Source organism: Silene latifolia, chromosome 3, assembly GCF_048544455.1.
Source record: "Silene latifolia isolate original U9 population chromosome 3, ASM4854445v1, whole genome shotgun sequence".
NCBI classification, from domain to species: Eukaryota; Viridiplantae; Streptophyta; class Magnoliopsida; order Caryophyllales; family Caryophyllaceae; genus Silene; species Silene latifolia.
In genome coordinates, this window is record NC_133528.1 from 16,447,430 (window position 1) to 16,471,185 (window position 23,756).

The window sequence follows — 23,756 nt, forward strand, 5'->3', positions numbered from 1 at the left end:
ACGAACAGAAGAACCGTCACACGAGCTCATACCATCATCCTCAGCAATTCTGATATGAAAACCAGACCCAGAAGAAGCTTTGCCCAGATCCATTTTACGCACATCCACCAAACAAGTTTTTTTATCCAGTTGAGAGAGATAAGTCTTTGCATAACCAATAGAAGAAAGAAGAGCACCCTTAAATTCATCTTTGTCAGCATCAGACCTGCATTTCCTTTTCTTGATAGGTAACCTACACTCTGCCACACCCCCTGAAACAGGAATACCCCCACCTGACCTATCCAAGCACGCACCCGCAGACTGAGCTCTTTGGGTCTTACCAACAATAACAGGAACAACATCAACACCAGTCAAGGCACACTCATCCACAGCAATAGAAACACAGCCCGTTGGTTCTTTTAACACCACCCCAACCTCCTGAACATGAACATTACTAACTGGAACCGAACATGATACAGTCTGAGTATTATCCTTCACAGCAGCTTCTGAAGACAATCCCAGGTTTAAAGACAACATAGTATCCACATCAGATGTTCTTGCCCTCACATCAGCCTCTACTAAAGCATCTTCTCCCTCAGAATCTGAACTATGGAGAGGCCATTCAGGAGTAGAGTAATGAGAGCTCGAAGAATCATCAATATTTATTGTAACATTATTACCAAAATGATCCCCCACCTCATCAGAGGGTCTTTCATCCCCAGGAGAGAACTGATAAAAGTTATAAGGGTATACAATAGGCACCCCCTGAGGAGGAGGGTCAAAGGTCTGCCCATAGCCCCTATCATCATCTTCAATACGTGCCCAGTTAAAATCACTCTCCACACGACTAAGAATAGCCTCCTGAATATGTAAATCACGATCAAAATGACTTCCAACAGTATGGAAATTACTATAGACAACATAAGGGTCATTATCAGTGAACCCTTGACCCAGATTAGGCACTGGATCAGGCTCCACAACCCACCCACCAGTGGCGACTCCAGTGACACCAGCAGCTTCTATCTCATCAGAATTCCCAACAGCAAAACCATTCATAAAACCATGCTCATTAGTTCCCACCCCAGTAACAGGCCCCCCCCCCCCCATTAGCCTCCACCTGCATAGGCACAGGAATGGAAGCCGGCATACCATCCAAATTACCCAGCCCATTATTATTTAACACCCCAGCAACATTCAGACCCACACTACCCGCTAAACCCATGTCAAATACAGGCTCATGCAAACCAACAGAAACAGGAACCCCAGGAGCAGGAGTGACATGCATAGGATCAACAGGTGGGTCAGCATACTCAAAACCACCACCACCCATATTAAACAGGATAAGCCCTGCAAAGGGTTGCGCAGTCACACTAAACCTCATCCCTGGGTGAACCCTCCCCCCGGAGTAGTTCCAAGCTCAAAATCAATAACTTGCTCATCTTCAAAATTAGCTTCATTAGAAGACACAAAGCCCCCATGCCCACCAAGACGGATATTAGAAGAGACATACCTAGTAGTAGATGGTGTAGCCCTGAGATCAAGATTAAACATTATATGATTGCTTTGCGTCTGAAACACAGCGAAACCCCGCTCCTGAGCACGATCAAGAAGGCCATTCACATTTGAAACAATCGAAATAATACTCTCCCGACAACATGCAGCAATATGGCCAACCTTTCCACAACAAACACAGTATTTAAACACATCTTCATAACGGAACTGGACCCATAGGAGGTATCCACCGTCCATAGAGAGAAAAAAACCAGGCGAAAGAGGTTGATTCATCTGAAGACGAGCCTTCACCCTTAAGTAATCCTTATCAGGAACCGGATCAAAGGAATCCACCTCATAATGATGGCTTAAAAGGTGGCCTGCCACATTTGCTACCTCATCAGTCAGATACTCGAACGGCAAACCACAAACTCTCACCCAAACATCAGCATAAGGGAACCGAATGGTCCTAGGAATACTATCCGGGAACCACCTAGTAAACACCATGAAAGCCCCAAAGAAAGTGGCATAAGTACGTCGAAGCAGATCCTCCTTATCTTCATCTTCCTCACAGTGTAAAGCATAAAGATCACCAAGTTTCAGAACCTTGATCGTTCCCCTAGTCTTCCACTTACGTTGAATCAAATCATTCAATTTCGGTGCCTTAAAAATACGATAATCAACAAGAAACCCAAGAACACATTGATTCCAAAACTCCCTGGACTTACCAAGAGTAGCAGGATCAAGATTAAACACAGGACCAGACCTTGGAAACCGCCAAGCTCTTGCATGCAAAGGATCATTAGGTTGAAAAGCAGCGTTTGGAAAAGGTTGATGGAAAGGCTGTTGATTAGGCAGAGGATGTTGTGCATCCGACATAGCTTGAGAAAAACCTTGATTCCCAAACTCAGGCTCCCCAAAGGGAGCACCATTACCAAACTGATTAAAAGAAGACATAAGATCAAACAGAGAAGACGGAAAAAGTTGAATGATGCAAGAAACACAAAAAACCCTCTCTTAAATAGTGGAAAACGAAGCAAAATCCTAGAGTGAAAAAGCAAGCTTGTCAGGAACACCCAATTCAACGATTGGAAGAACACTTAGAAACCCTAGAAAAAGCAAGAACGGCCATTAAAACTAATGAACTCCCAATGATTAAAGTTGCTGACACACGCAAAGAACCCAGAAAACAGTTGGCGTTTCTGGAAAGATGAAAAGACCCAATCCAAGTGAAGGAAAAATATTATTTTAAAGAAGATGAAAAGGGAAGGCAGTTTTAATTATTTGAAAAAGAAGAAAGCAGTGGACTCTCGCTGGGAGAGATAAACTCTCTCTAGAAAGTAGAGAGATGTCAATACAGTAGGTATTGAGGAATTCCATATTACCTTAGCCAGGGTCACGTCAGCAGGAAGAAGAGAATGTTCGGCCTTATCTTAGTTCATTTCATTTTTCGTCTTCATCTTCCATCTTCATCTTCTCCCTAAAATAAGAATCCTACCACATTAATGAATGAATGAATAAATAAATAGATAATTTACCGATAGATACCTCTGATAAGATTGAGGACCGTACCCTTTCCGCTTTCCACCTCTCAATTACTCTTCATTTCCTCTTCAACAAAAAATGTCGAAGATAAGATTCTCATGAGCTCAATCCCCCTACTACTAAGAGAATAAAAATTCTCTTAGTTTTCCCTCCAAAAAGCATCTACCTAAATTAGGAAATAAGTATCATAAAATTATCTTTTTAATAAATATGCTTTAATAATTATAACTCTAATCTTTTTATTAAATTCATAATTATTATTTTCTCATTAAAATTAAATAAAATTAGTAATTATAAATTAAAAGTTATTAAATTTTTCAATAATGCAATAATTATTATTTTAGAGAATCACTTGACATCCCCTTTTTACTAAAAAAAATAACAAATCTCAAACTTTTTCCGCCTAAGTTTCCGCCTACGTCGCTAACTACTACTTACCGTACTTAGTATATTTCTCTAATTAACTACTCCTCTAATTCATTTTAATGATATTCGGATTTTGTACACGATAAAAGTAGCCATAAATATATGATGTATAATTTTTTTTTTTTTTTTTTTTTTTGGCAGCTGTAAAGAAAGGTTCCTAGTGCAAGCCCATAGCCCGTTTAGCCAAGGCATGAGCTCTTAAGTTACAATCCCTGCGAACATAACTAAAACAGAAACAATGAAAATCAGATGAAAGAAGAGTAATCTCCTGCAAAATGTTCCTGATATGGTGATGTTTGGTCTGCTTCCCCATCCATTGCGTCAAAAGCGAAAGGCAATCCGAGGAAATTTCAATGTGCAGATTTCCTGCCTGGCGTGCCCAGGAAATGGCCTCCTTTAACCCTAGCGCTTCGGCTTGAAGAGGAGATTCAGCCCTGCCTCGAAGAAATCCTTCATAACAAATGTCACCATCTGTCCCAAGGGCAATCCATCCAAAACCCGCAAGACACGAGGTCTTCCAACTTGCGTCAACGTAGATACGTACCATATCGCAAGACGAAGGACCTCCAATACAATAGAAAGGTCGCCCCGCTCGGAGCAGCTGATAGTCAAAGTCATCATCCGGGGAAAGAACCGGGTCGCCGGTCTCGAAACCAGGTGGATACAGTGGCTCAGAATTAGCTTTATCGTTGGCTTGAAGAACTTCATTTAAAAGGTGACGAGTCTTGGCGTAAAAGACACTCGTGTTAAAGGTGTTGCCCCTAAACCGGATATCATTTCGTAAAGTCCAGAGACTAACCAAGATCACAAGAAAGTGAATAACAAGATTAAGCCCATCCTCAAGCTTGAAGAGGTAGAGAATCCAATTAACGATCCAGTCGCGGACATCAATATTAGGGAAATGACCGACAGTAATACCCAGCCCCGATCCGGCCCAGATTCGTGAGCTAAGAGGGCAGTCGCGAAAAAGATGATCAAGGGTTTCCACGCAGCCGCTTGTATCATTACACAGGACACAAGAGGAAGCCCAAGTCATGTCTCTTTTAGCAAACTCACTACCAATCGGTAGGGAACTAGCAATAATTTTCCAGAGAAGAATTTTCCATGACTGGGGTCCCGGCAGGTTCCATAAATGCTTCTTGCAGAAGAGTTTCCAGTTAGCATGGATCCGAGCTTTGTCCTTTCTAGATCCATGCGCATAGAAAAAGTCGCGGAAGAGAATACCATAGCCGCTCTTGACAGTGTAAATGCCCTTTGTTTGCATAGGGCCAAAAATCTCATCCGTGATCGTGAAGAATGAAGGGGGTAGCCAAAATTTGGTTTACGCTTTCGTCCGAAAAGAGTAAGTTGATTAAGCCTTCATTCCACCCTCCATTATTGATGCAGATATCCTTTACGCGAAGATCCTTTAAGAAAATAAAGCCTTCCTCAAGAAGGCTATCCTTAGGCTCCGGAGTTTGCCCATTAACCCACCTCTTATCCCACACATTTAGATTAGAGTCAATACCAGGTTTCACCAATGTGTTCCTTAATAAATTTTAAGCCATGAGTGATGCTCCGAGCACCCCAAGAGAAGGATTTCTTCCTCCCGAGATCCATGAGTGATTTTCAAATCCTAAGGGATCCATAATCTTCTCTCGGAAAAACCGAACAAAAGAGCGATGTCTCATTTGACACGAGTCTCCACGCGTGTTTTGCCAATAATGCTTGATTGAGACAACCCACATTCCTAATACCGAGGCCCCCTTCACTCTTCGGGAGACTAGTGAAGTTTCTACTACACCAGTGGAGGCACTTACCCTGTTTTACATCCCCCACCAAAAATGTGACAAGAGAGCGTTAATCTTCTTGGTCACACTTACCGGAATTTTAAATGCCGATAGAAAGAAAATGGAGAGATTGGATAGGACGGAGGAGATTAAGGTAAGTCGCCCAATTGGAGAAAGAAAGATCCCATTCCACGAAGATATGCGTTTCATAACAGATTCCACAAGGCCCATGAAGATCTCCTTTTTTGATTTTTGAAATTCGGTTGGTAGACCAAGGTACTTTCCAAAGCCTTTGTTGTGCTTTATATTGAGTGTTTTTAAACAAAAACTCACCTTCCGAAGGGTGTTATTTGGGCTGAAGATGATTCCCGACTTGTCGTCATTAATGACCTGGCCTGAAGCCTCACAGTAATTAACAAGGAGGCGTTTGAGATGTCGTACCGCAATTCCTTTGTTCTGGAAGAAGAAAACCGAATCATCTGCAAAGAAAAGATGCGTTAAAGGGGCTACTCCACGGCACAGGCGAATACCCTGGAGTTTGCCCTCCCTTTGGGCACTCTCGACGTTGCAGGAAAGAACTTCCATACAAAGGATGAAAAGATATGGCGATAAAGGATCTCCTTGTCGGAGGCCACAATTCGGTCTGAAAGGATGAAGGGGAGCCCCATTCATTAAAATTTCATAGCTCACCGTCGAGACACAATTCATGATCAGGTTAACCAAACTTGGAGGAAAACCAAAAGTAAGCAAAACAGCCTGAAGGAAATCCCATCTAACCCGATCAAAAGCTTTGCTCATATCAGCCTTGAAAGCGACTGTACCAAATTTTCCATGTTTATGAGTGTTAATCTTATGAATCGCTTCATGAGCCAGCAAAATATTGTCACTTATACTTCTCCCAGCCAGAAAAGCATTTTGATGGTCCCCAACTAAATAACCCATGACTTTCTGCATGCGGTTTGTAATGCATTTCGTAATAATCCTCATGAAAACATTACAACTAAATATATGATGTATAATTGAAAATAGAAAAATACCAATAGTTTAATTGTTAATTTTTCTTACATTTCCATCTAGAAAAACCGTGCTATAGCACGGGAGCTACACTAGTAGATAATTAACCCAAACTCATTCTGGTTTGTGTGATAACTCCTGATTTTCAAGGCCTTGTCTTTCGACTGATAAATGTAAGGACAGTATGCAAGCAATTTGTGTGATACAGATGATACAGTCATGGATAATATGATATTGAGACTTGAGATGAATTAAGCTCCACAAAACCTGTGATTTTCTTTCTTATTTCAACCAATTGCTCTCTTTCCGGATTCTTGATCAATGTATCAAGCCGTCTAGTAGAGTTCTATCTCAACTTTAATGATGTACAAACAAAACCCACAAATTTCTTTGCATAAAATTTATTTACAAAAACTTTTAAAATGAAAATATAAGCTGTGCATAAATATATGAAAGAATGAAACAGAATGAGATATCTAAAGCTCATGAATTGGATCAGCAGCACCTGTTGGTGAGGCCGGTTCGTAGGGCACAAACCCTCGGCCACCAAAAACAGGTCTCATAAACTTGTCATCAAACTTCCTCCAAATATGATGTGCAGCTGATGTAGGATATTTCACGATCAAACTAATGGCCCTTCGTTGATGCTCAGGGTCGTCATCATTGTCGTTCTCGTTGGGTCCCCCATTTTCAAGGAAAGGGATGTTCAAGTATTCAAGGCTCGGAATATCGGTTGCATCTGAAAGTGCCCGTACTGGACCTCCCATTATCGCCTTTATTAAAGGCTTTGTGGCTGTACCGAACACCTGTTCATGGAACAAACAAATGACTTACGTAAATACACCAACTAGAGGCGGAGAGCAAGTCTGTAAGTACAGTAATAAATTTTCTAGTCATGTATGAGGTCTCATACTTTGAGGCAGTCTCACAGTAGAATTAGTTGACTTAACACAGTTTATGACACGGTGGCACGAGCAATGGTGCATTTATCACATTTTTTTTTAATTAGAGAAACTATATGGAATACTAACCAGAGTGCTGAACAAAACAACAATGATTGTACAGGTGATCATTAGTGATCTTTCACTCGATACAGTCTCTCCAGCACCTGATGAAAACTGCAATAGGCGAAATTTCAGTGAAGGAGAGCGAGAGACAACAATTGACTTTTTCATCAAAAGTGAGAGGATATGAATTAAGTATTTACCGCGTTATAGGACAAAGCCACAGTAACTGCGCCTCTCATTAGCCCTGCCCACCATATTATACCCTGAAGTATTTAACAGTTAAAAACAAGCAGGGCAGTTTTTATAATCAAAGGTTGTAATTTGGACTGAAAAGTTCAAGAGTACCTGTTGTCGGAATTCAATTTTATGTTCTTCCCTTTTCTTAATCCAGCTATATACAGTCGCAAGTGGGAATACAAATGCCGCTCGCCCAACCAAAACCAAAGCAAGCATTGAGGAGCTGACAGCTAGGAAAGTTCCAGCACTGGATTTAAGAGTTTCACTATATTAGTCCATTGGCTTTGAACAGAAGCATTGTTTTTCATCTAGGGTATTAGTATTCTGTAACACAAGCTGGTTGGATCAGTTCCACTAGTCCAGGGCTCGGTATTATAACGGAGCAAAACAAAATGACCCCGTAAAGTGAATGCGCTTCTTTTACTGTGAAGCAATCGGCATTCTATGAAATTCTCAAGGCAATTTTCAAATTCCAGAAAGAACAGGGCAGAGTTTTCCAAACTTTAGTAGTTTTTATTCAAGTTGCCACCGTATGTCGAAGAGAATTAAAGTAGATACTCCCTCCCTTTCAGCAGGTTCTTTACGTTTTTATTTTTTTGTGAGGGATATTTTAATGAAACATAAAGAATCTGTTGAATGAGAGGGGGTATCAGACAACATCCCGCTACTTTAATCTTTAGGATCTTTCCTTCTTAATCTGCAGCCTGTAGGTTCGTCTGTCTAAATAATGTCGACTAAAAATTTTTATACCGCAAGAAAATCAGATGAACATGAATAAGGGTAAACAAACCTTGCATTGCTCTCCTTCCATTTGTCAATGTCGAGTGTATCCATACCCACGTACAAAAATATGAAAGTTTCTGCAATAAATGACATTGTAGCAAAAGCATGCCTGCAAGTACACGAATTAAAACAGCCATCCAAGTACCATCATCTAAATTGCTTCAGAAACAACAGGCTTTTAGATGAGCCTCCTTGCATTGATTTCTTATAATAAAAAAAAAAAAAAGGGTTTTTCTATATAGTACCCCTGTGTTTTTAGGTTTTCTACGTAGTGCCCCTTTACTTTTAAAAACCTCTATGGTACCCCTAAGGGGTCGTTTGGTTGCATATAGGAATTTGTATTGCCTAGGAAGTCATAAAACACGTGAATTTGGAATTCATGTGAATTGCAAAAAATTGTTTGGTTGCCATAAAGGAAGTGCAATTCATGTAGGCATTCTAACTTACCTAGGGGGTCTAGGTAAGCAACTTCCTCCAATGTGGAGGAATTGGAATTCATGGGAACTTCAAATTCATGTGAATTGGGGTAACCAAACAATATATCCATTTTGCAATTCACATGAATTTAAGTTCCTGCATTGTTTAGTGGGTAACCAAACAACCCCTAACTTTTCTTATTAACTAGTAACCGTGACCCTCATACTTTTTTCCGTCAAATAAGTCCGTTAGTTAACGACATGGCTGCATATCCGGCTACGGGGAAGTAGCAAATAGCCCCCAAACGTTTGCTTGTATGTGCATTTTAGCCCCATGAGTTTTAGTAGGAGCAAATTAGCCCCATTAGTTACAAATTAGATGCAATTCACTTTTAGTTGTAATTTTTTTTATATATTTCATCTTAGAAATGCTATAAAATAATAAAAGTTAATATTTAACTGCACAAAACTCTTATTAATGTAATTATTTTATGAATTAACTATTGAAACACCAAAAGTGCCCTTAAATATGGCATTTGAGCGTCATTTTTCACCTTTCAATCCCCTGCCAACATCAATCTTTGCCTCTTCCAACAAATCCACCATATCATGACTACATTACTAACATTCAAGAGCCCAACTACGCCTCAAACATTAACAAACTCGTCTCTCTCAAATCACCGATAGCACAGAAACTATCAATCAAGATAGACAAAGTTTGATTATGGTGGTGCACATCATATTGTCGGTGTTTGTTGAAGGGATAAATTTTCACTATGATTCCTTGTTTGACAGTGACGGCGATGCACTATTAAGGGGTGGGTTAAATAATGAGGTGAGGTGGAGATAAAATAAGCAAGTGACTGGTAGGATGAAGTGGAAGTAAGGTTGGTGCAATTGGTGAGGGACATGGAAGAGGGTAAATTGGGCATTTAAAAACTTCTTCAGTATGTACAGTAGTATTATGTTGATTAAAACATATTAACTTAATTTTTACAGAATTTTTATATTGAAATATCATAAAAATTGAATAAAGAGGCGAAATGCACCTAAATAAAATGTTATGGGGCTAATTTGCTCTCATTAAAACCTATGAGGCTAATTTACACATACAACCAAACGTTTAGGGGTTATTTGCTACTTTCCCCGGCTACGGCTTTCCATTAAACTTAAACTTGTAATTATCTACTAATTGCATTAACTTACACCTATTCTAATTTCACTCACCTCTCATCCTCACATCCACCCTAACCTAGCCCACGTCTCCTCTCCCACCTTAACTATATCTACACCCATGTTCCACCATTAGCCACCACATCCAAAAAGGATAAACTTCTATTTACCTTATTAACCAAATCATTCTTTTCCACCATTAACAACACAACCACCACACTTACCAATAACAACATAAGCCAACCCCATATCCAACCATCTATCATCCCTCTAATCCACTCACTAATCGACGTACATCATAATGAAGAGGAGGCAGAGGCGAAGTAAGAGGCCAAATCAAGAATATATGTGAATGGGGGAAGGTCAGTGATGGCCGTCAGAGGTTGGGGATAGGGGTGAAATGCAAGAGATCTGAGCAACAAGCTCATGATTCTCCATTGATGTTGCTTAAGTGCTCAACTATGGTACAATTTTCATAAATTTTATTGCAATTAAATCTTGCAATAATCCTTCTCTCAGATCAGGAAGCTACAATCGCCTTTATTTATTCCAAATCTCGCAGAAGTGGGGTATGATTTGGGAAGCCGGTGCAGTAGAAGGGATGGTCGAGGTTACAGTGGTTGTTGGTGGGTTGTGGATATGTGTATGTATGTTAATTTATGTTAAGTAAATGAGGAGGTGTGTTATGTGGTTAAGTTAAAAAGGGTGTAATGAGGATCCATGTCAAGCCATGTAAGCTATTAAAATAAGCCAAATGAGCAGCCATGTCAACATATAAGAGAGCAAATTAACGGAATAAAGAGTAAGGGGCACGGTTAGTTGTTAATGAGAAAGGTTAGGGTACCATATAGTTTTCTAAAAGTGAAGGGGTACTAAGTAGAAAACCCAAAAACATGGGGGTACTATGTAGAAAAACCCAAAAAAAAAATTACTCGTAATAGATTATATAAATGTCTCTTCTTTAGGATATACGCGTATCTAATATGTCAAATCACAGTGTCCAGAAATGCGGATTGGGGAGTGCATACAAATGGAAGTTTAGTAAATACTACCACCAAATTCCGTCCAGGGAGACGCCAAAGCAATCACAAATTCACCAAACATTATGGAGATGGAATTACAGCTTGAAACTTAAGTACAACGAAGATTGATACGAAAAGGACAAAGTTCTTACTTGGCAGTTATCCTTGAGCTCTCAGATACATTGTGCCATGTGTAATGTGACATGACAACCCCACAGAAGAATACGGTCAAAATGCCACTAAGACTCATAAGCTGCGAGGAGAAAGCAACCAATCCAGCTTAAGTTTTTGAGTAAATAAATTTTGCAGATACAAATTCAACAGCAGTTTATCATGATTAATGCAGATGATCAGAAAATGAAGTAAAAATGTTTTAACATATGACCGGGAATTAGGAGTATTAAGATGGACTAATATCATCAGTAGTACTTCCTTTTCAGGCTATATCCATGATCCATCTCATAATATGTCAAGATCCTAACATTAATGAAGCAGCTATACAAATATCCCACTGTTCGTGTTTCATGCCTGCTAATGCACTATCGATACAAGTCATACAGCAAACATATATTCAGGCAGTAAATTTTCTGACGCGTCTTCTAATTAAGAGCATCTAACCAGTATACACTTTACAGTTCATGTGGTGCAAGCCTAAGTCAGATACATAAAGCCAATTTACAGGTCAATGGTAATGGTCCTTTACTAACATTCTCTAATTTTCCTGAAATATAGTTCTTGGACGAACACAGTGAAGCTGAAACATTGAACAGCTTCAATCAGTCTCTAATTTGTGGCCAAATGTATAGTCAGCGAAAGCAAGTGAATAATTCTTCCGTCCTAAACGGCAAATAATTGGTATCTACGAATAACAAATCTCATTCCCAAGTACAGAAAAAAAAAATTGACAGACTGCGTTTTTTCTACTATCAGGTTGATGATATGTAATCAAGCTGTTGATTTGTTAACCGTTGAAGTTCATACCTCAGCTATCATGTACGACAAATAAGCCATGAGCATCATAAGTGCAATTTCACGATCCGTGGAATGTCTGGCGAACAAAATAAAGAAAGACGTCAATAAATATAAATGGCTCACCTGTATTTTAATGTGTATGTGTGTGATTATCTGTTTGATAAGACTCTACAGAGACAAATGTTATTCAAAACTTTTACATCCAAAAGCAAAAAGATGGGCTTGGTCAAGGAAAATTTTGCGCATTAGAGTTAATTTTGAAAAAGTAGAGTACGTGTAGATACGGTTAATTTAAAGCTGTTAATGAAACAAGAAGCAGAGAATCAGATGGGAGATAAATTTATGGAAATTTGTTCACCTTCCAATATACAACTTCTTTATGAGATATGCGCTCAACAGACCAACCTGTAATGTTCGATTGCAGATTAGACCATGATTACATTAGAAGACTTCAGATTTATAAGGAAACTCAGAAAAATTCAGCAGCAAATAATGCAACAACAGCACATTTATCATAGTGAAAGAAGACCTTCGAATCTTCGATATAGGAAACAAAAGGGGTGTCAAACATTTCCAAAGCATTGATAAGTAAAGTTTCACGGTGTAATTAAGACAACCATACAAAATACAAGGAACACCCATTATCCCTAATACTTAGCAGACTGCCAAACACAATTCATCATCGCAAATGTCACTTAGCGTTGTAGTAAAGTCACTGAGCGTGGTTACTCATAACCTGGTTCCACACATCAGTAGCACCAAATTGCCTCTGCGTCCCCCTTTACCCAAAAAAAAAACAAATTCCTTTTGAAAGGGCCATGTAGCATTCGACTCTAGTTTGAAGTAAAAGAAAGTCCACGAAAGTTTACCAATACTCCAAGAACTGTGCTGGTAATGAACAGGTAAAGAAAGGTCCCCAACAATGCTAAGGCAGTCATGGTACCTAGACTGCTCAAATCAAGTGCTTGAACTGCATTGAAAAGCACGATGGAGGTTGCATCATTTACTACTCCCTCTCCAAAAACTACACTGTACAGAAATGGTGTTTCATCCTGATTTAGGACCTACCGATAACAAGAGAAATCATATTAAATTAGTGGGGCAAAGTCGAACTACCAATAGCTGTAAGTTTTTTATTTTGTTAATAAGTATACCTGCAAGGTACAGACAGAATCTGTGGCCGACAATATAGCACCCATGGCTGCAGAATAAAACAATCGATGTAAGACTACACATGGGCAAATGCAGAAAATAAAAATACCCTTTGAAAAACTTATTATGATAAATTACCCAGAAAGTCGTTAATATTAAGCTGAGTCAGACCAATCTTCTTGAACAGAAATAATACACCTGAAAATTCCAAGCAAAATCGTCACTGCAATGCCAAAATTTCATAATCCAGGGCTTGAAAGAATTAATAAAGCATCCTTTATGAATTATATATGAAGCAAACATTGGAGGTCCAGCCTAAGTGGTACAGAGAGATTTTAATACACAATTACCGTCACATTGACAGCACTACCCCTGTAACTTAGACGCTCCTACCTAGGGCAACTAAAAGGGCAAATGAGTCAGATGTACACAATTTTACCCTTGCTTCATACAATATATAATGTTATGTCCGGATGACTGGGAATGAAATAGAAGTACATATCGAATATCATTCAGAATGTTATTTTAATAAGCAGGATCTTTACGAAGGACAGGTCAAAGATCATAGCTGAAAACATTCTTATCAAGTAAACATGCTTTTCACCTTGTTACAGAATTTTACATTCTAAGATTGCTGAGTTAAATGTTACGGAGAAGAAGTTTCACGCTTTTAGTTTAGGTACCACTATTTTACTTGAAAGTTTAAATGCTGACACGATGACAAAAAAAACAATGGTCTTACCTGATGATACAAGGCAAAATGATATTATTGTGCCCAGCACTCCAAACATCAAAATGATCGAAAAGTTCTTGAAAAACTGTTTTTTCTTGACCTGGAACCTACCAATGTCCAAAGCTCTCAATTAATCACTATCATAAATATTACGCATCACCTGAAATATTTGACAATCTACTGATCTAGGCATATCCTCTGTAGGAAAAACAGCCACTTTCATGCCACCTTGTATGCAAATCTGATATAGCAGGCTTACCCTGCATTGAAAATGATTGGTGGCAGCAGGTAAATAAAGAAGAGCTCTTCGTTAAACACAAGTATGCGTGAGCCCTCGCCTTTCTTTATCCATAATACAACTCCTCCAGCCACCAAACCCTACATAATAGCATTACAGTTGGTCATGTACCATAATAGAAATAGAGTTGAACGCCTGTCATAGATAAGCATTATGCAAAGTTGCAAACACGCTAACTTTCCATTAGTTGCTATAATGAAACATTTACTCACCAAAAAACTATTGGTCAGTCCTGTCGAGAATACATCACACAACAAATGAAATCCAAGAGAATGGTTTTGGAAATAGGCGTATGTGTTCAGAATACGGTGGCTTTATCAATAATGTAACTATGATACATCAAAGATCAACCAACCCGATTATAGCCATAGATAGTAGATTTGGAATAAAGAATCTGTTTAGCATTATTGGAATAGTAATGAATAAATCAAATGAATCAATGAACCATCTTCTACACGTATACAATCAATCCGACTAAGCTCATTGGCTACCATATCAGGCTCTACCAGTAAATTAGTCCAAAATAATCCAACTTTTGCTATCAAAGAATCAAACACAGACCAGCATCGTGTTCATAATTAATGCCAGATCATAACACCATTCCCCCGATTCCACACCACCTAGGTTTCGAGAAGCTCCTTCTGTTTGCCCTTGATTACAAAGAAAAAAAACTATTGTGTATTTACCAACTGACCACCTCTAATTACTACGGAGTATTTCACATAATTAAGAAATCATCGAATGGAATCTATATCATCACAAAGTTCAAATATTACATAGTTAATGGGTTGAGATCCGGCCATCATCCCAATTCTTCAATAGCCATACTTCATCATCTTCCCCTATTCGCGGTTGTTACTATCTCCTAGTTTCCTTTTTCATTTACCACAATGACTGTAATAATTACCTTCAATACAAGAAAGGCCATTTTAGGGGGTAATCATAATATTCTTTCTCCATCACCACCTCTTACTCTCCTTTATTTTTCTCTTAAGTACCCTTCTAGCTTTCTTCCCACTCTCCCTCATATGTGAGGTCCCTTTTTTGAGCAGACGAAATCATGGTCGTAGCCATGACTCTCGTACCATGTTAAATTCCACACATGACTACATGAGCAATTGGGCATGGAGGCCATGGACACACCCACAAAGCTACAATACGAGAAAGTCCACTTCACAAGTCCAAGGATTTCATCCTCTTTTCCTTAGGCGGGACAGTCAATGACACTTACGCGGTTTATAGCTTTCTTCCCCAATCCAAACATTCCCTTTACAGTTTACAATACAATTCACTAAGCTACAATTCTATATCCACTAGAACCACCACCTACAAGATTAACATGAACTCCATACTCCCTCCGTCTCAATCATCTGTTTACTTTAATTAAAATACACTCACAAAGAATATAAAAGGTAAACAAATGATTGTGACGGAGGGAGTATAACTTAGCAACTCATCAGTAATTCACTTCTGTATCTCAACTAATCCAATATTCAAATGACTCAAAATTTGTGTAAAACATTAGAGGATATACACAATTAACCAAAATCTTTACACCATGTCTCTAACACATGCTATTTCGTCTCAATCATTTGCTTACCTTCGATATAACCTCACAATGAATACAAAAGATGAACAAATGACTGAGACGGAAAGAGCATGACTTATAGCTTCACAACTCAAAACATCAACAAAACACAATCAATCCAAGATGGGTATTATTTAAATTCAAAAAATTAAACAGAAAAGCAAAAAACTAACCAGAAGAAGGGATGTGATGGATTCATTAGCCCAACGATTTTCCTCCAACAAATGACCAATAATAATGCACAAACATATTAAACTGAAGAACACAGTTATAGATATTACAGTCTCTGTATCAAAAGGGGATTTTTCATGCAGTGAAAATGGTATTTCAAACATCTTCACTTCTTCTTAGCATTCAACAATTGTACACGAATGAACTTTGTCACACCGTTTTATAAAGAGACGGTCTATCACTAAGTTAGAAACGGTCTATATAAACAAAATTAAATGAATATATCCAAACTAAGACAAAGATAGAAAACAGTATTGAAAACGAGGAATTGAATTAAACTGTGAATGTAATGATTCAGTTCAGATTTGATTCTAACTCAATTAATGATTTAATAATTCAATTTTGGACGTAAGAATGGTCAAGAGTTTAATCATGTGCTACGCGACTATGGTATGGAGTGTAGGAATCTACACGTGGCGTGTTGTGGTGAGAGTTGACCATCTGATCTGCTGACATGGACGGTTGATTTTTAGGAGAGAGATGATTGGTCGTGGAAGTAGAAATAGTAAGTAGAGTTGGCAGTTGCAGACAAAGATAACATAAATAAACTGTAATGTCGGCGGCAAGAAAAAAGGGGTCTCGAATGAATGTTTTTGGTAGGATTTAATCGTGGGTCGTGATCCACACTTTCTTTCTTCGCAAATTCGATGGTATATTTCCTTAAATTTAAAAGGATTGAACAAAAGGATGGAAGAAAAGAAGAGCTTTTAAGCAATAACAAAACAATTTGTCCTATAAGTCATGTGGCTCAAAAGTCTAGTCAAGTTGCTAGGTATGCACCGTATGGCGCATGAACGTTCTAGTTGGTCAAGTGCAATCGATTCTGAATCAAGGCCTCCCAAATTTACCTCAGGTCTAATAAAAAGGCCGAATGACCACGTAAAAATTCTTTTCTTCCAATAAAAAAACATTGTTTATACAAATTTGTCTGTTGTTTCCTAAAAACACTACCTGATTTAACAAAAAAATCAATACCTTTGTTAATAATATAAGGGAGAGTATACCTGAATGAGGTGATCATTAATGATAAAATCGGTTACATTATATATTAGACTCTCTTGGAGGGTACTCCAAGAATATTCCTAATATTTTATAGGATATTATTATGATACTCATAATAATATATTTCCTATATGATAATATATTCTCTAATACACCCCCTCAGTCAAAACGGTAGGTTACGGACGCTTTGACTGGACACAAATAGTTGATGATGCCGTTGTAGATGAGTCATGTTGATCGTTGTTGACGCGGTACCGGATTTTGATTGTCTTGCTAGTGTCAGGATCATGCCATTTGAATGTAACACTACGGATTTTTATAAGCTAAGTACTCGACCGAGTAGAGCCTACTCGGCCGAGTAGTGTCAAGAGGGTAGTTTGTTTGGGTTCTGCCGAGGAATACTCGGCCGAGTATGATGAATACTCGACCGAGTAGAGGATACTCGGCCGAGTATACATTTTACTCGACCGAGTATTCGGCCTGACGGGTATTATTTCCGCGATTTTGGTTAAAATGATTAGAGGATATATATCATCGTTCGTCAGTTTCTAAAATCATTTTCTCCCCAAAAACATAAACTGCGTTCATTACCCTTTAATCATCTTCATCAATTCCAAGTCAAAGGTTGTCGATTGTGGGTTCTAGCATCTCATCCCGTGTCAATCGCCGTAGTAAGTGTCTTATACTTGTTCATCTATTGTCATTCTTATAAGTTATCAAACCCTAATTTGGTTAATTTGGGGGTTTAGGGTTTTGGTCATCATATGTCGTTGATTGTTGATTATCGTTGTTGTAGGTGATGATGTGTTACTAGTTGTGCATTTGTATGATTGATTGCAGCGTAGCGGATTGCGAAAAGGTAGGGTTTCCTACTCGATTCTTGTTAATTGATTTAAGGCGTGCTTGAGTTGTAATTGTTGTTATCTGCGATCATCGGAGTATGGGTTATGTGATGACGGTGGTGATGTGGTTGTGTTGTGACGGTAGTGGTGTTGTGGAATTGTGATCTTTGTGGTGTTGTGTGATTGTGGTGGAGTCACTTGCGGGAGTGGCTTCACACCTAGTTCGCCCTCCGTGGAACCCGCCACGGGAGGGGATGTGCACATTAAGGGACAGGGATTGTTAGTCGCTCGTTGATGAGTTGGACTAGGTGGGGATGGGCTGCGGTCACCCATTGGCGGCGAGGATTACCTGTTGCGATGGGTAATCAGCGAGGGCTACACACTTCGATGTGTAGTCGATTCATCGTGTGAGATCGATGATCGGTGATGGTAATGTTTGTTGTCCTATATTGATTGAGTAGTCCGACCCCGTGTTGTTGTTTTGTAAAACCCGTGGTGATCCATTCGGGGATGGTGAGCAGATTGTGACAGTTGATGGATACATTTATTGAGCTTTGGGGCGATCATGGGAGAGTCACCACGCTGGATTAGATGACACCATCACGAGCCTTAGTTATTGTTTTGGTAGTTGTTGCCATTTGGATAATTCGTTTATTAGATTTTGGAGACTATGTAACTTTTATAATTACCGTACATTAGTAAATGTGTTTGGACTGTTGCTTTTGATATATACTAACCTCGGGCAACCGAGATGGTAACAACCTTTCATGCTGGGGTAGTCCTGGTAAGGTACCTTGGTATGAGGGGGTGTTACAAAGTGGTATCAGAGCCGACGATTCCGGCACCTAAAACAAATGAACCCAATGAACTTAGGGAGTCTAAATAAAATGAACCCGGGGAGAGTTGTTTGGAGCTACCGCAAAGACTTGGGAGACGTCCCGAAGTCGCATTAAGGCCCTTACAATCTCAAGCCGGTCACATGGGGGGAAACTGTTGTATGTTTGAGTCATGTGAGTTTGATATCTATAGTTTGAATCTTGTGCATGGTTGGATGAAATGATGAAAGAAGTGGAATGTGATAGTTGTTGAAAGATGCATCGAGGATTGTTCATGTTAAACTTTGGGAAAGAAATATGTTGGCATGTTAAGTGTTGGAACATGGTAAAATAGGAAAGGTGAATTATGAATCTGTATCTGATTGATATTGAGTATGAATAATGTGATCATATTATCTGTTTAATACAATGTTGAGCATGGAGTATGGTAGTGGTACATGTGCACATGAACATGATGATTTTAATGCTTGATTGTTGGTAGAAGCATGTGATTAAGGTCATGCGTCTGTATATGTAAATGTCGTGTTTAATTTTAATGTGAATATGATAAATGTTCAACTATGTACTGGTTTTTAGAAGTATTGGGTCGTTATTGTTTGTTTTATGCATGTTTAAGTTGTTTTGATAGGAAATTTTGATTTGTATACAAACCGATTTTGGAAGGGTTGTCTTAAAACTGTCATAAGTTGAGTTCTGGAAATGATATTGCTGTGATTCCAGGTTGAGGTGATAGCTTGTCCTCTTACGATTCTAACGATAGGTCACACGCCCAAAATGACCAAGTAACGAGTGAGATATGACTGTTTTACGAAAACTGGACGGTGCTGAGAACTGCGCCGATACTCGACCGAGTAGTCCCTACTCGGCCGAGTATCTTTTATACTCGACCGAGTATTCCATATTCGGCCGAGTAATCTCTCCGTGATAATCTTGTTTAGCGCCCGGAGTCGTGAACTCGGCCGAGTAGTCTCATACTCGACCGAGTAAGGTCTACTCGGCCGAGTATTCCTAATACTCGACCGAGTAATCCTCTCGTGTGATTGAGTTTGCTTCGGAGTCGCAAACTCGACCGAGTAATATAGTTACTCGACCGAGTACCCTATACTCGACCTAGTATGCCATGTACTCGATCGAGTACTTCAATGGGCGGTCATTTTGAGTCGGTAGTTATGTTCTTACGGTTGTTTTGAGTCGTAAGATATGTATACATGTATGTTTTGGGTCTTAAAGTATTCTTTTATATGCGACGGTCATGATACGTAAGTTACCAAATGTTATGATAGGGAGAATGCCGGGTTATGAGAGATAAGTGTTGGATAAGGAAGACATATGTTGATGTGGTTGTGAGAAATAGTGGAAAAAGGGAAAGGGAAGAATGATGAGCTAGTCGAGGTAAATAGCATGTTTTGTGAGATATGGTGAGTGATATAGTCGTGTGTTGAGTAATATAAAAGTAAGTATATATGGGCAAAAGTAATGTAAGTTTAAAGAAACGTGAGAATGAAAGATTGAGATGAGGGATACGAATAGTGACATTTCAGGATGTGTAAGGACTTATAGAGGGAGACGGTTAGCATTGTGTTGCTTAAGGATATATGTAATGAAAGGTTGCTTTAGAGGGATGGAGAAGAGGGGTATATAGTGAACTTAGATAGAGTTATGTCGCGACGTGGATTTGTAGATAGTGACCAAGTTTGAGAATTTGGAATATCAAGAGGTGAGCCTAGTGTGTAATTCTTCGGGCGATTTAACGGTATGAGATGAATTTTTGGTTTTCTAGAGATACGAAAGGGAGATACGACTAATTGAAGAGTAACTGTTAGTGTGTGGAGTTGATGGTGACAAGGGTGAGTGAGAAACAAGATGAGAGAGGATAAATGATAAAAAGAATGATAAGATATTGATATGAATTAAGGGAATTAGAGTTGTGGAGCTATGGAAAAACAAACAAATTACTAAAGAGTTAGGTAGAAAGAGAAAGGAGATGAATTATTAATTGGTATTATTGAGTAAAAAGGGGGAAATAAGGATGGAAGTAAGTTGAGAGAATGTTGAACGGAGTTAGGGAGCAGGAAGGTAGGAAATTATGGAAATGTATGATAGCCTCACTAGAGGGTGTGAGTTAACGGTTATATAGGAGAGCAGGACGACATGATAGCCGTGAGTTTCGAGGTATTAAGGGAATAAGAAGCTTGTAGAGTGTTTGCACGATCTGAGATTTTGGTGGAGAGTTAGGTAACGATATGATAAAGGATAGAATTGGGAATAATGTTGAGGTAAATTTTGTTGATGGATTGGATGTTTGTTATTTGGGATGATAACCAAAGAGAGAAAACGGATTGTTAAATTAAGAAGTGATAGTAAGAGAGTAGTCACATGAAGGATGTTGGTGTCATAGTAGTGTCACTAGTGGCTGAGGATGATGTTACTTTGGGGAAGTTAGTTGTTCTAATGAGGTTGATTTTGTGGAGGTGGTTAGTATGTTTGGTTGTGAGGAAGTATAAGATGTGGATATACGAGGTGTTATTTGGAAGTTGGTGCGATGTTATGGCTACATTTTTGGGAGGGGTGATAATTGTGTGTAAGAGAAGATATGTTAGGAAGGGCACCTGAGTTAAGTCCGGATAAGAGATATTCAGTGTCAAGTGGTAACTTACGTGATCAGGATTGACTAGTTGGATGTGATTATGGGTCTATGATGTGTATAAATGTTTGTGTGAGGTTCTGACCTCACGAGAAGTGGTATGGTGTGATAGTCATAAAGTTGTTATATGAGTGTTTGTGATATATGTTGGGTACGACAATATAATGGAATAAGGTTCAAAAGGTAATAATTTGATTGATCTGGCATGGATAGTTAAAATCGTATGTGTATTGATGATATATGTTTATTCCGTGAAAAGGTATGGATGATAGACATGAGATTCTTGTATGTTTATTCTGTATAAAATGTTGTGTTATGGTCGAGTAAAGCAGTTTGAGTAAGTTTTCTTGTCCGAAGAGTTATACTGAGTCAGTGTTTGTGGGAATTATATGTGGGCGTGATGTTTATCGATGTGGTTGTTGTGCCTCGGGTGGTGATCCAAGACACGGTACTTCGTGTTGTGATGCGGGCATTTTCGCGCTGTGCATGTGTGTTTGTTGGTGGCGGTGTTGCGATGCCGTCACCGGTTGTGGTGGAGTAGGTGAGATGATTATGATACGAGTTTTCGAGAGTGCATACAAGTTAAACATAGATTGTTGTTTTGTTTGCTGCTGTTCCTTGTGAGTTTTGGTTGAACATGTAGACTGTTGTTTTGTTTGTTGATGTTTCTTACCAGTTTCAGTTTGGGAATGAGGGTATAGTATGATATAAAAGAGAGTTGTATATGTTTTCGTTGTTGTCATGGTATAGTGATATTCTGTTGATGGGACACGATTGTGAGAAGTTGTTCTGATAATTTTGATCTTGTTTTAAGATGAGGCATCGGTAGTCATAGTCATGGCAAGCGATTAGTGGAATATGTGTTGTAATGATCTGAAAGCGGCAGGTGGTTCATAATCTTTTGTTGAAATAGTGAGTGCAGGATATTGTGAATTGGTGTCATGTTAAGTTATGTATGAGTTTTGGGGTAATGAAAGAAAAGAACTTGAGGATCTAGTGTGAGTGTACGTAACAAGTGTGGAGTGTGAGTTATGCTTTCGGTGATATGAGTTTTATATAGTTTATATAAAGAGGTGGGTCATGTTGCGGTAACGTGGAAGAGTTGAAATTGGAAGTAGAGTGTTAGTGTAGCATAAAGGTCGGATATTTGTTTTGATTAAAGGTCATGACCGTGCTTGTAGTAGTTCGATGTTTAGCAATGAGAGAATACTTCAACAGTGTTCACAGTTGAATGATAATGTTTATGAGTCCGATAGTTTTGACAGTTGGAAGATGATGTTTATGTGTTTGAGTAAACTTTGAGGACGAAGTTCGTTTTAAGGGTGGTAGAATGTAACATTCCGTTTTGATGGTTGATCTTGTCCGGTGGATTGTCTCGGTAATTGAAGTGCTAGTAAGCTTTATAGTAGTGAGACAGAGTTGGCAACACTTATATTATGGTTATTAATTCGGTAATGTTATGGAGTCAGTATTGGGAGCCTATGCTATAGTTGAGACGATATCGTGAGCCATGTTGTGGAATGAAGAGTGGTTTGTGGAGTTAGTGTTAGGTGTCCATGTTTTATAGGTTGGGTTGGAACTTCGGGGACGAAGTTCTTTTTAAGGGGGGAAGACTGTAACACTACGGATTTTTATAAGCTAAGTACTCGACCGAGTAGAGCCTACTCGGCCGAGTAGTGTCAAGAGGGTAGTTTGTTTGGGTTCTGCCGAGGAATACTCGGCCGAGTATGGTGAATACTCGACCGAGTAGAGGATACTCGGCCGAGTATACATTTTACTCGACCGAGTATTCGGCCTGACGGGTATTATTTCCGCGATTTTGGTTAAAATGATTAGAGGATATATATCATCGTTCGTCAGTTTCTAAAATCATTTTCTCCCCAAAAACATAAACTGCGTTCATTACCCTTTAATCATCTTCATCAATTCCAAGTCAAAGGTTGTCGATTGTGGGTTCTAGCATCTCATCCCGTGTCAATCGCCGTAGTAAGTGTCTTATACTTGTTCATCTATTGTCATTCTTATAAGTTATCAAACCCTAATTTGGTTAATTTGGGGGTTTAGGGTTTTGGTCATCATATGTCGTTGATTGTTGATTATCGTTGTTGTAGGTGATGATGTGTTACTAGTTGTGCATTTGTATGATTGATTGCAGCGTAGCGGATTGCGAAAAGGTAGGGTTTCCTACTCGATTCATCGTTAATTGATTTAAGGCTGTGCTTGAGTTGTAATTGTTGTTATCTGCTGATCATCGGAGTATGGGTTATGTGATGACGGTGGTGATGTGGTTGTGTTGTGACGGTAGTGGTGTTGTGACAGCTGTGATGCTGTGGTGTTGTGTGATTGTGGTGGAGTCACTTGCGGGAGTGGCTTCACACCCTAGTTCGCCCTCCGTGGAACCCGTCACGGGAGGGGATGTGCACATTAAGGGACAGGGATTGTTAGTCGCTCGTTGATGAGCTGGACTAGGTGGGGATGGGTGCGGTCACCCATCGGCGGCGAGGATTACTGTTGCGATGAGTAACTGGCGGGGCTACACACTTCGATGTGTAGTCGGTTACTGTGTGAGATCGATGATCAGCTGATGGTAATGTTT

The 23,756-nt window shown here is 39.2% G+C and overlaps 2 protein-coding genes across 2 annotated transcripts; both read right to left on the reverse strand.

Moving 5' to 3' along the window:
* Positions 1 to 3,598: 3,598 nt before the first annotated feature.
* On the reverse strand, positions 3,599 to 4,705 carry LOC141648749 (uncharacterized). Its single transcript, XM_074457466.1, has one exon. It carries the CDS (start codon positions 4,703 to 4,705, stop codon positions 3,599 to 3,601), a length of 1,107 nt encoding a protein of 368 aa, XP_074313567.1.
* Positions 4,706 to 6,471: 1,766 nt separating this feature from the next.
* LOC141647301 (sodium/hydrogen exchanger 1-like) lies at positions 6,472 to 16,161 on the reverse strand. Its single transcript, XM_074455436.1, has 14 exons — positions 15,779 to 16,161; positions 13,979 to 14,097; positions 13,729 to 13,826; positions 13,125 to 13,184; positions 12,989 to 13,035; positions 12,704 to 12,898; positions 12,193 to 12,239; positions 11,844 to 11,910; positions 11,015 to 11,115; positions 8,259 to 8,360; positions 7,577 to 7,715; positions 7,432 to 7,494; positions 7,256 to 7,342; positions 6,472 to 7,030 (listed from the first exon to the last, which is right to left on the reverse strand). The coding sequence occupies exons 1-14, from the start codon at positions 15,938 to 15,940 to the stop codon at positions 6,701 to 6,703; spliced, it is 1,617 nt and encodes a 538-aa protein (XP_074311537.1). The 5' UTR covers positions 15,941 to 16,161; the 3' UTR covers positions 6,472 to 6,700.
* Between the last annotated feature and the right edge of the window lie 7,595 nt (positions 16,162 to 23,756).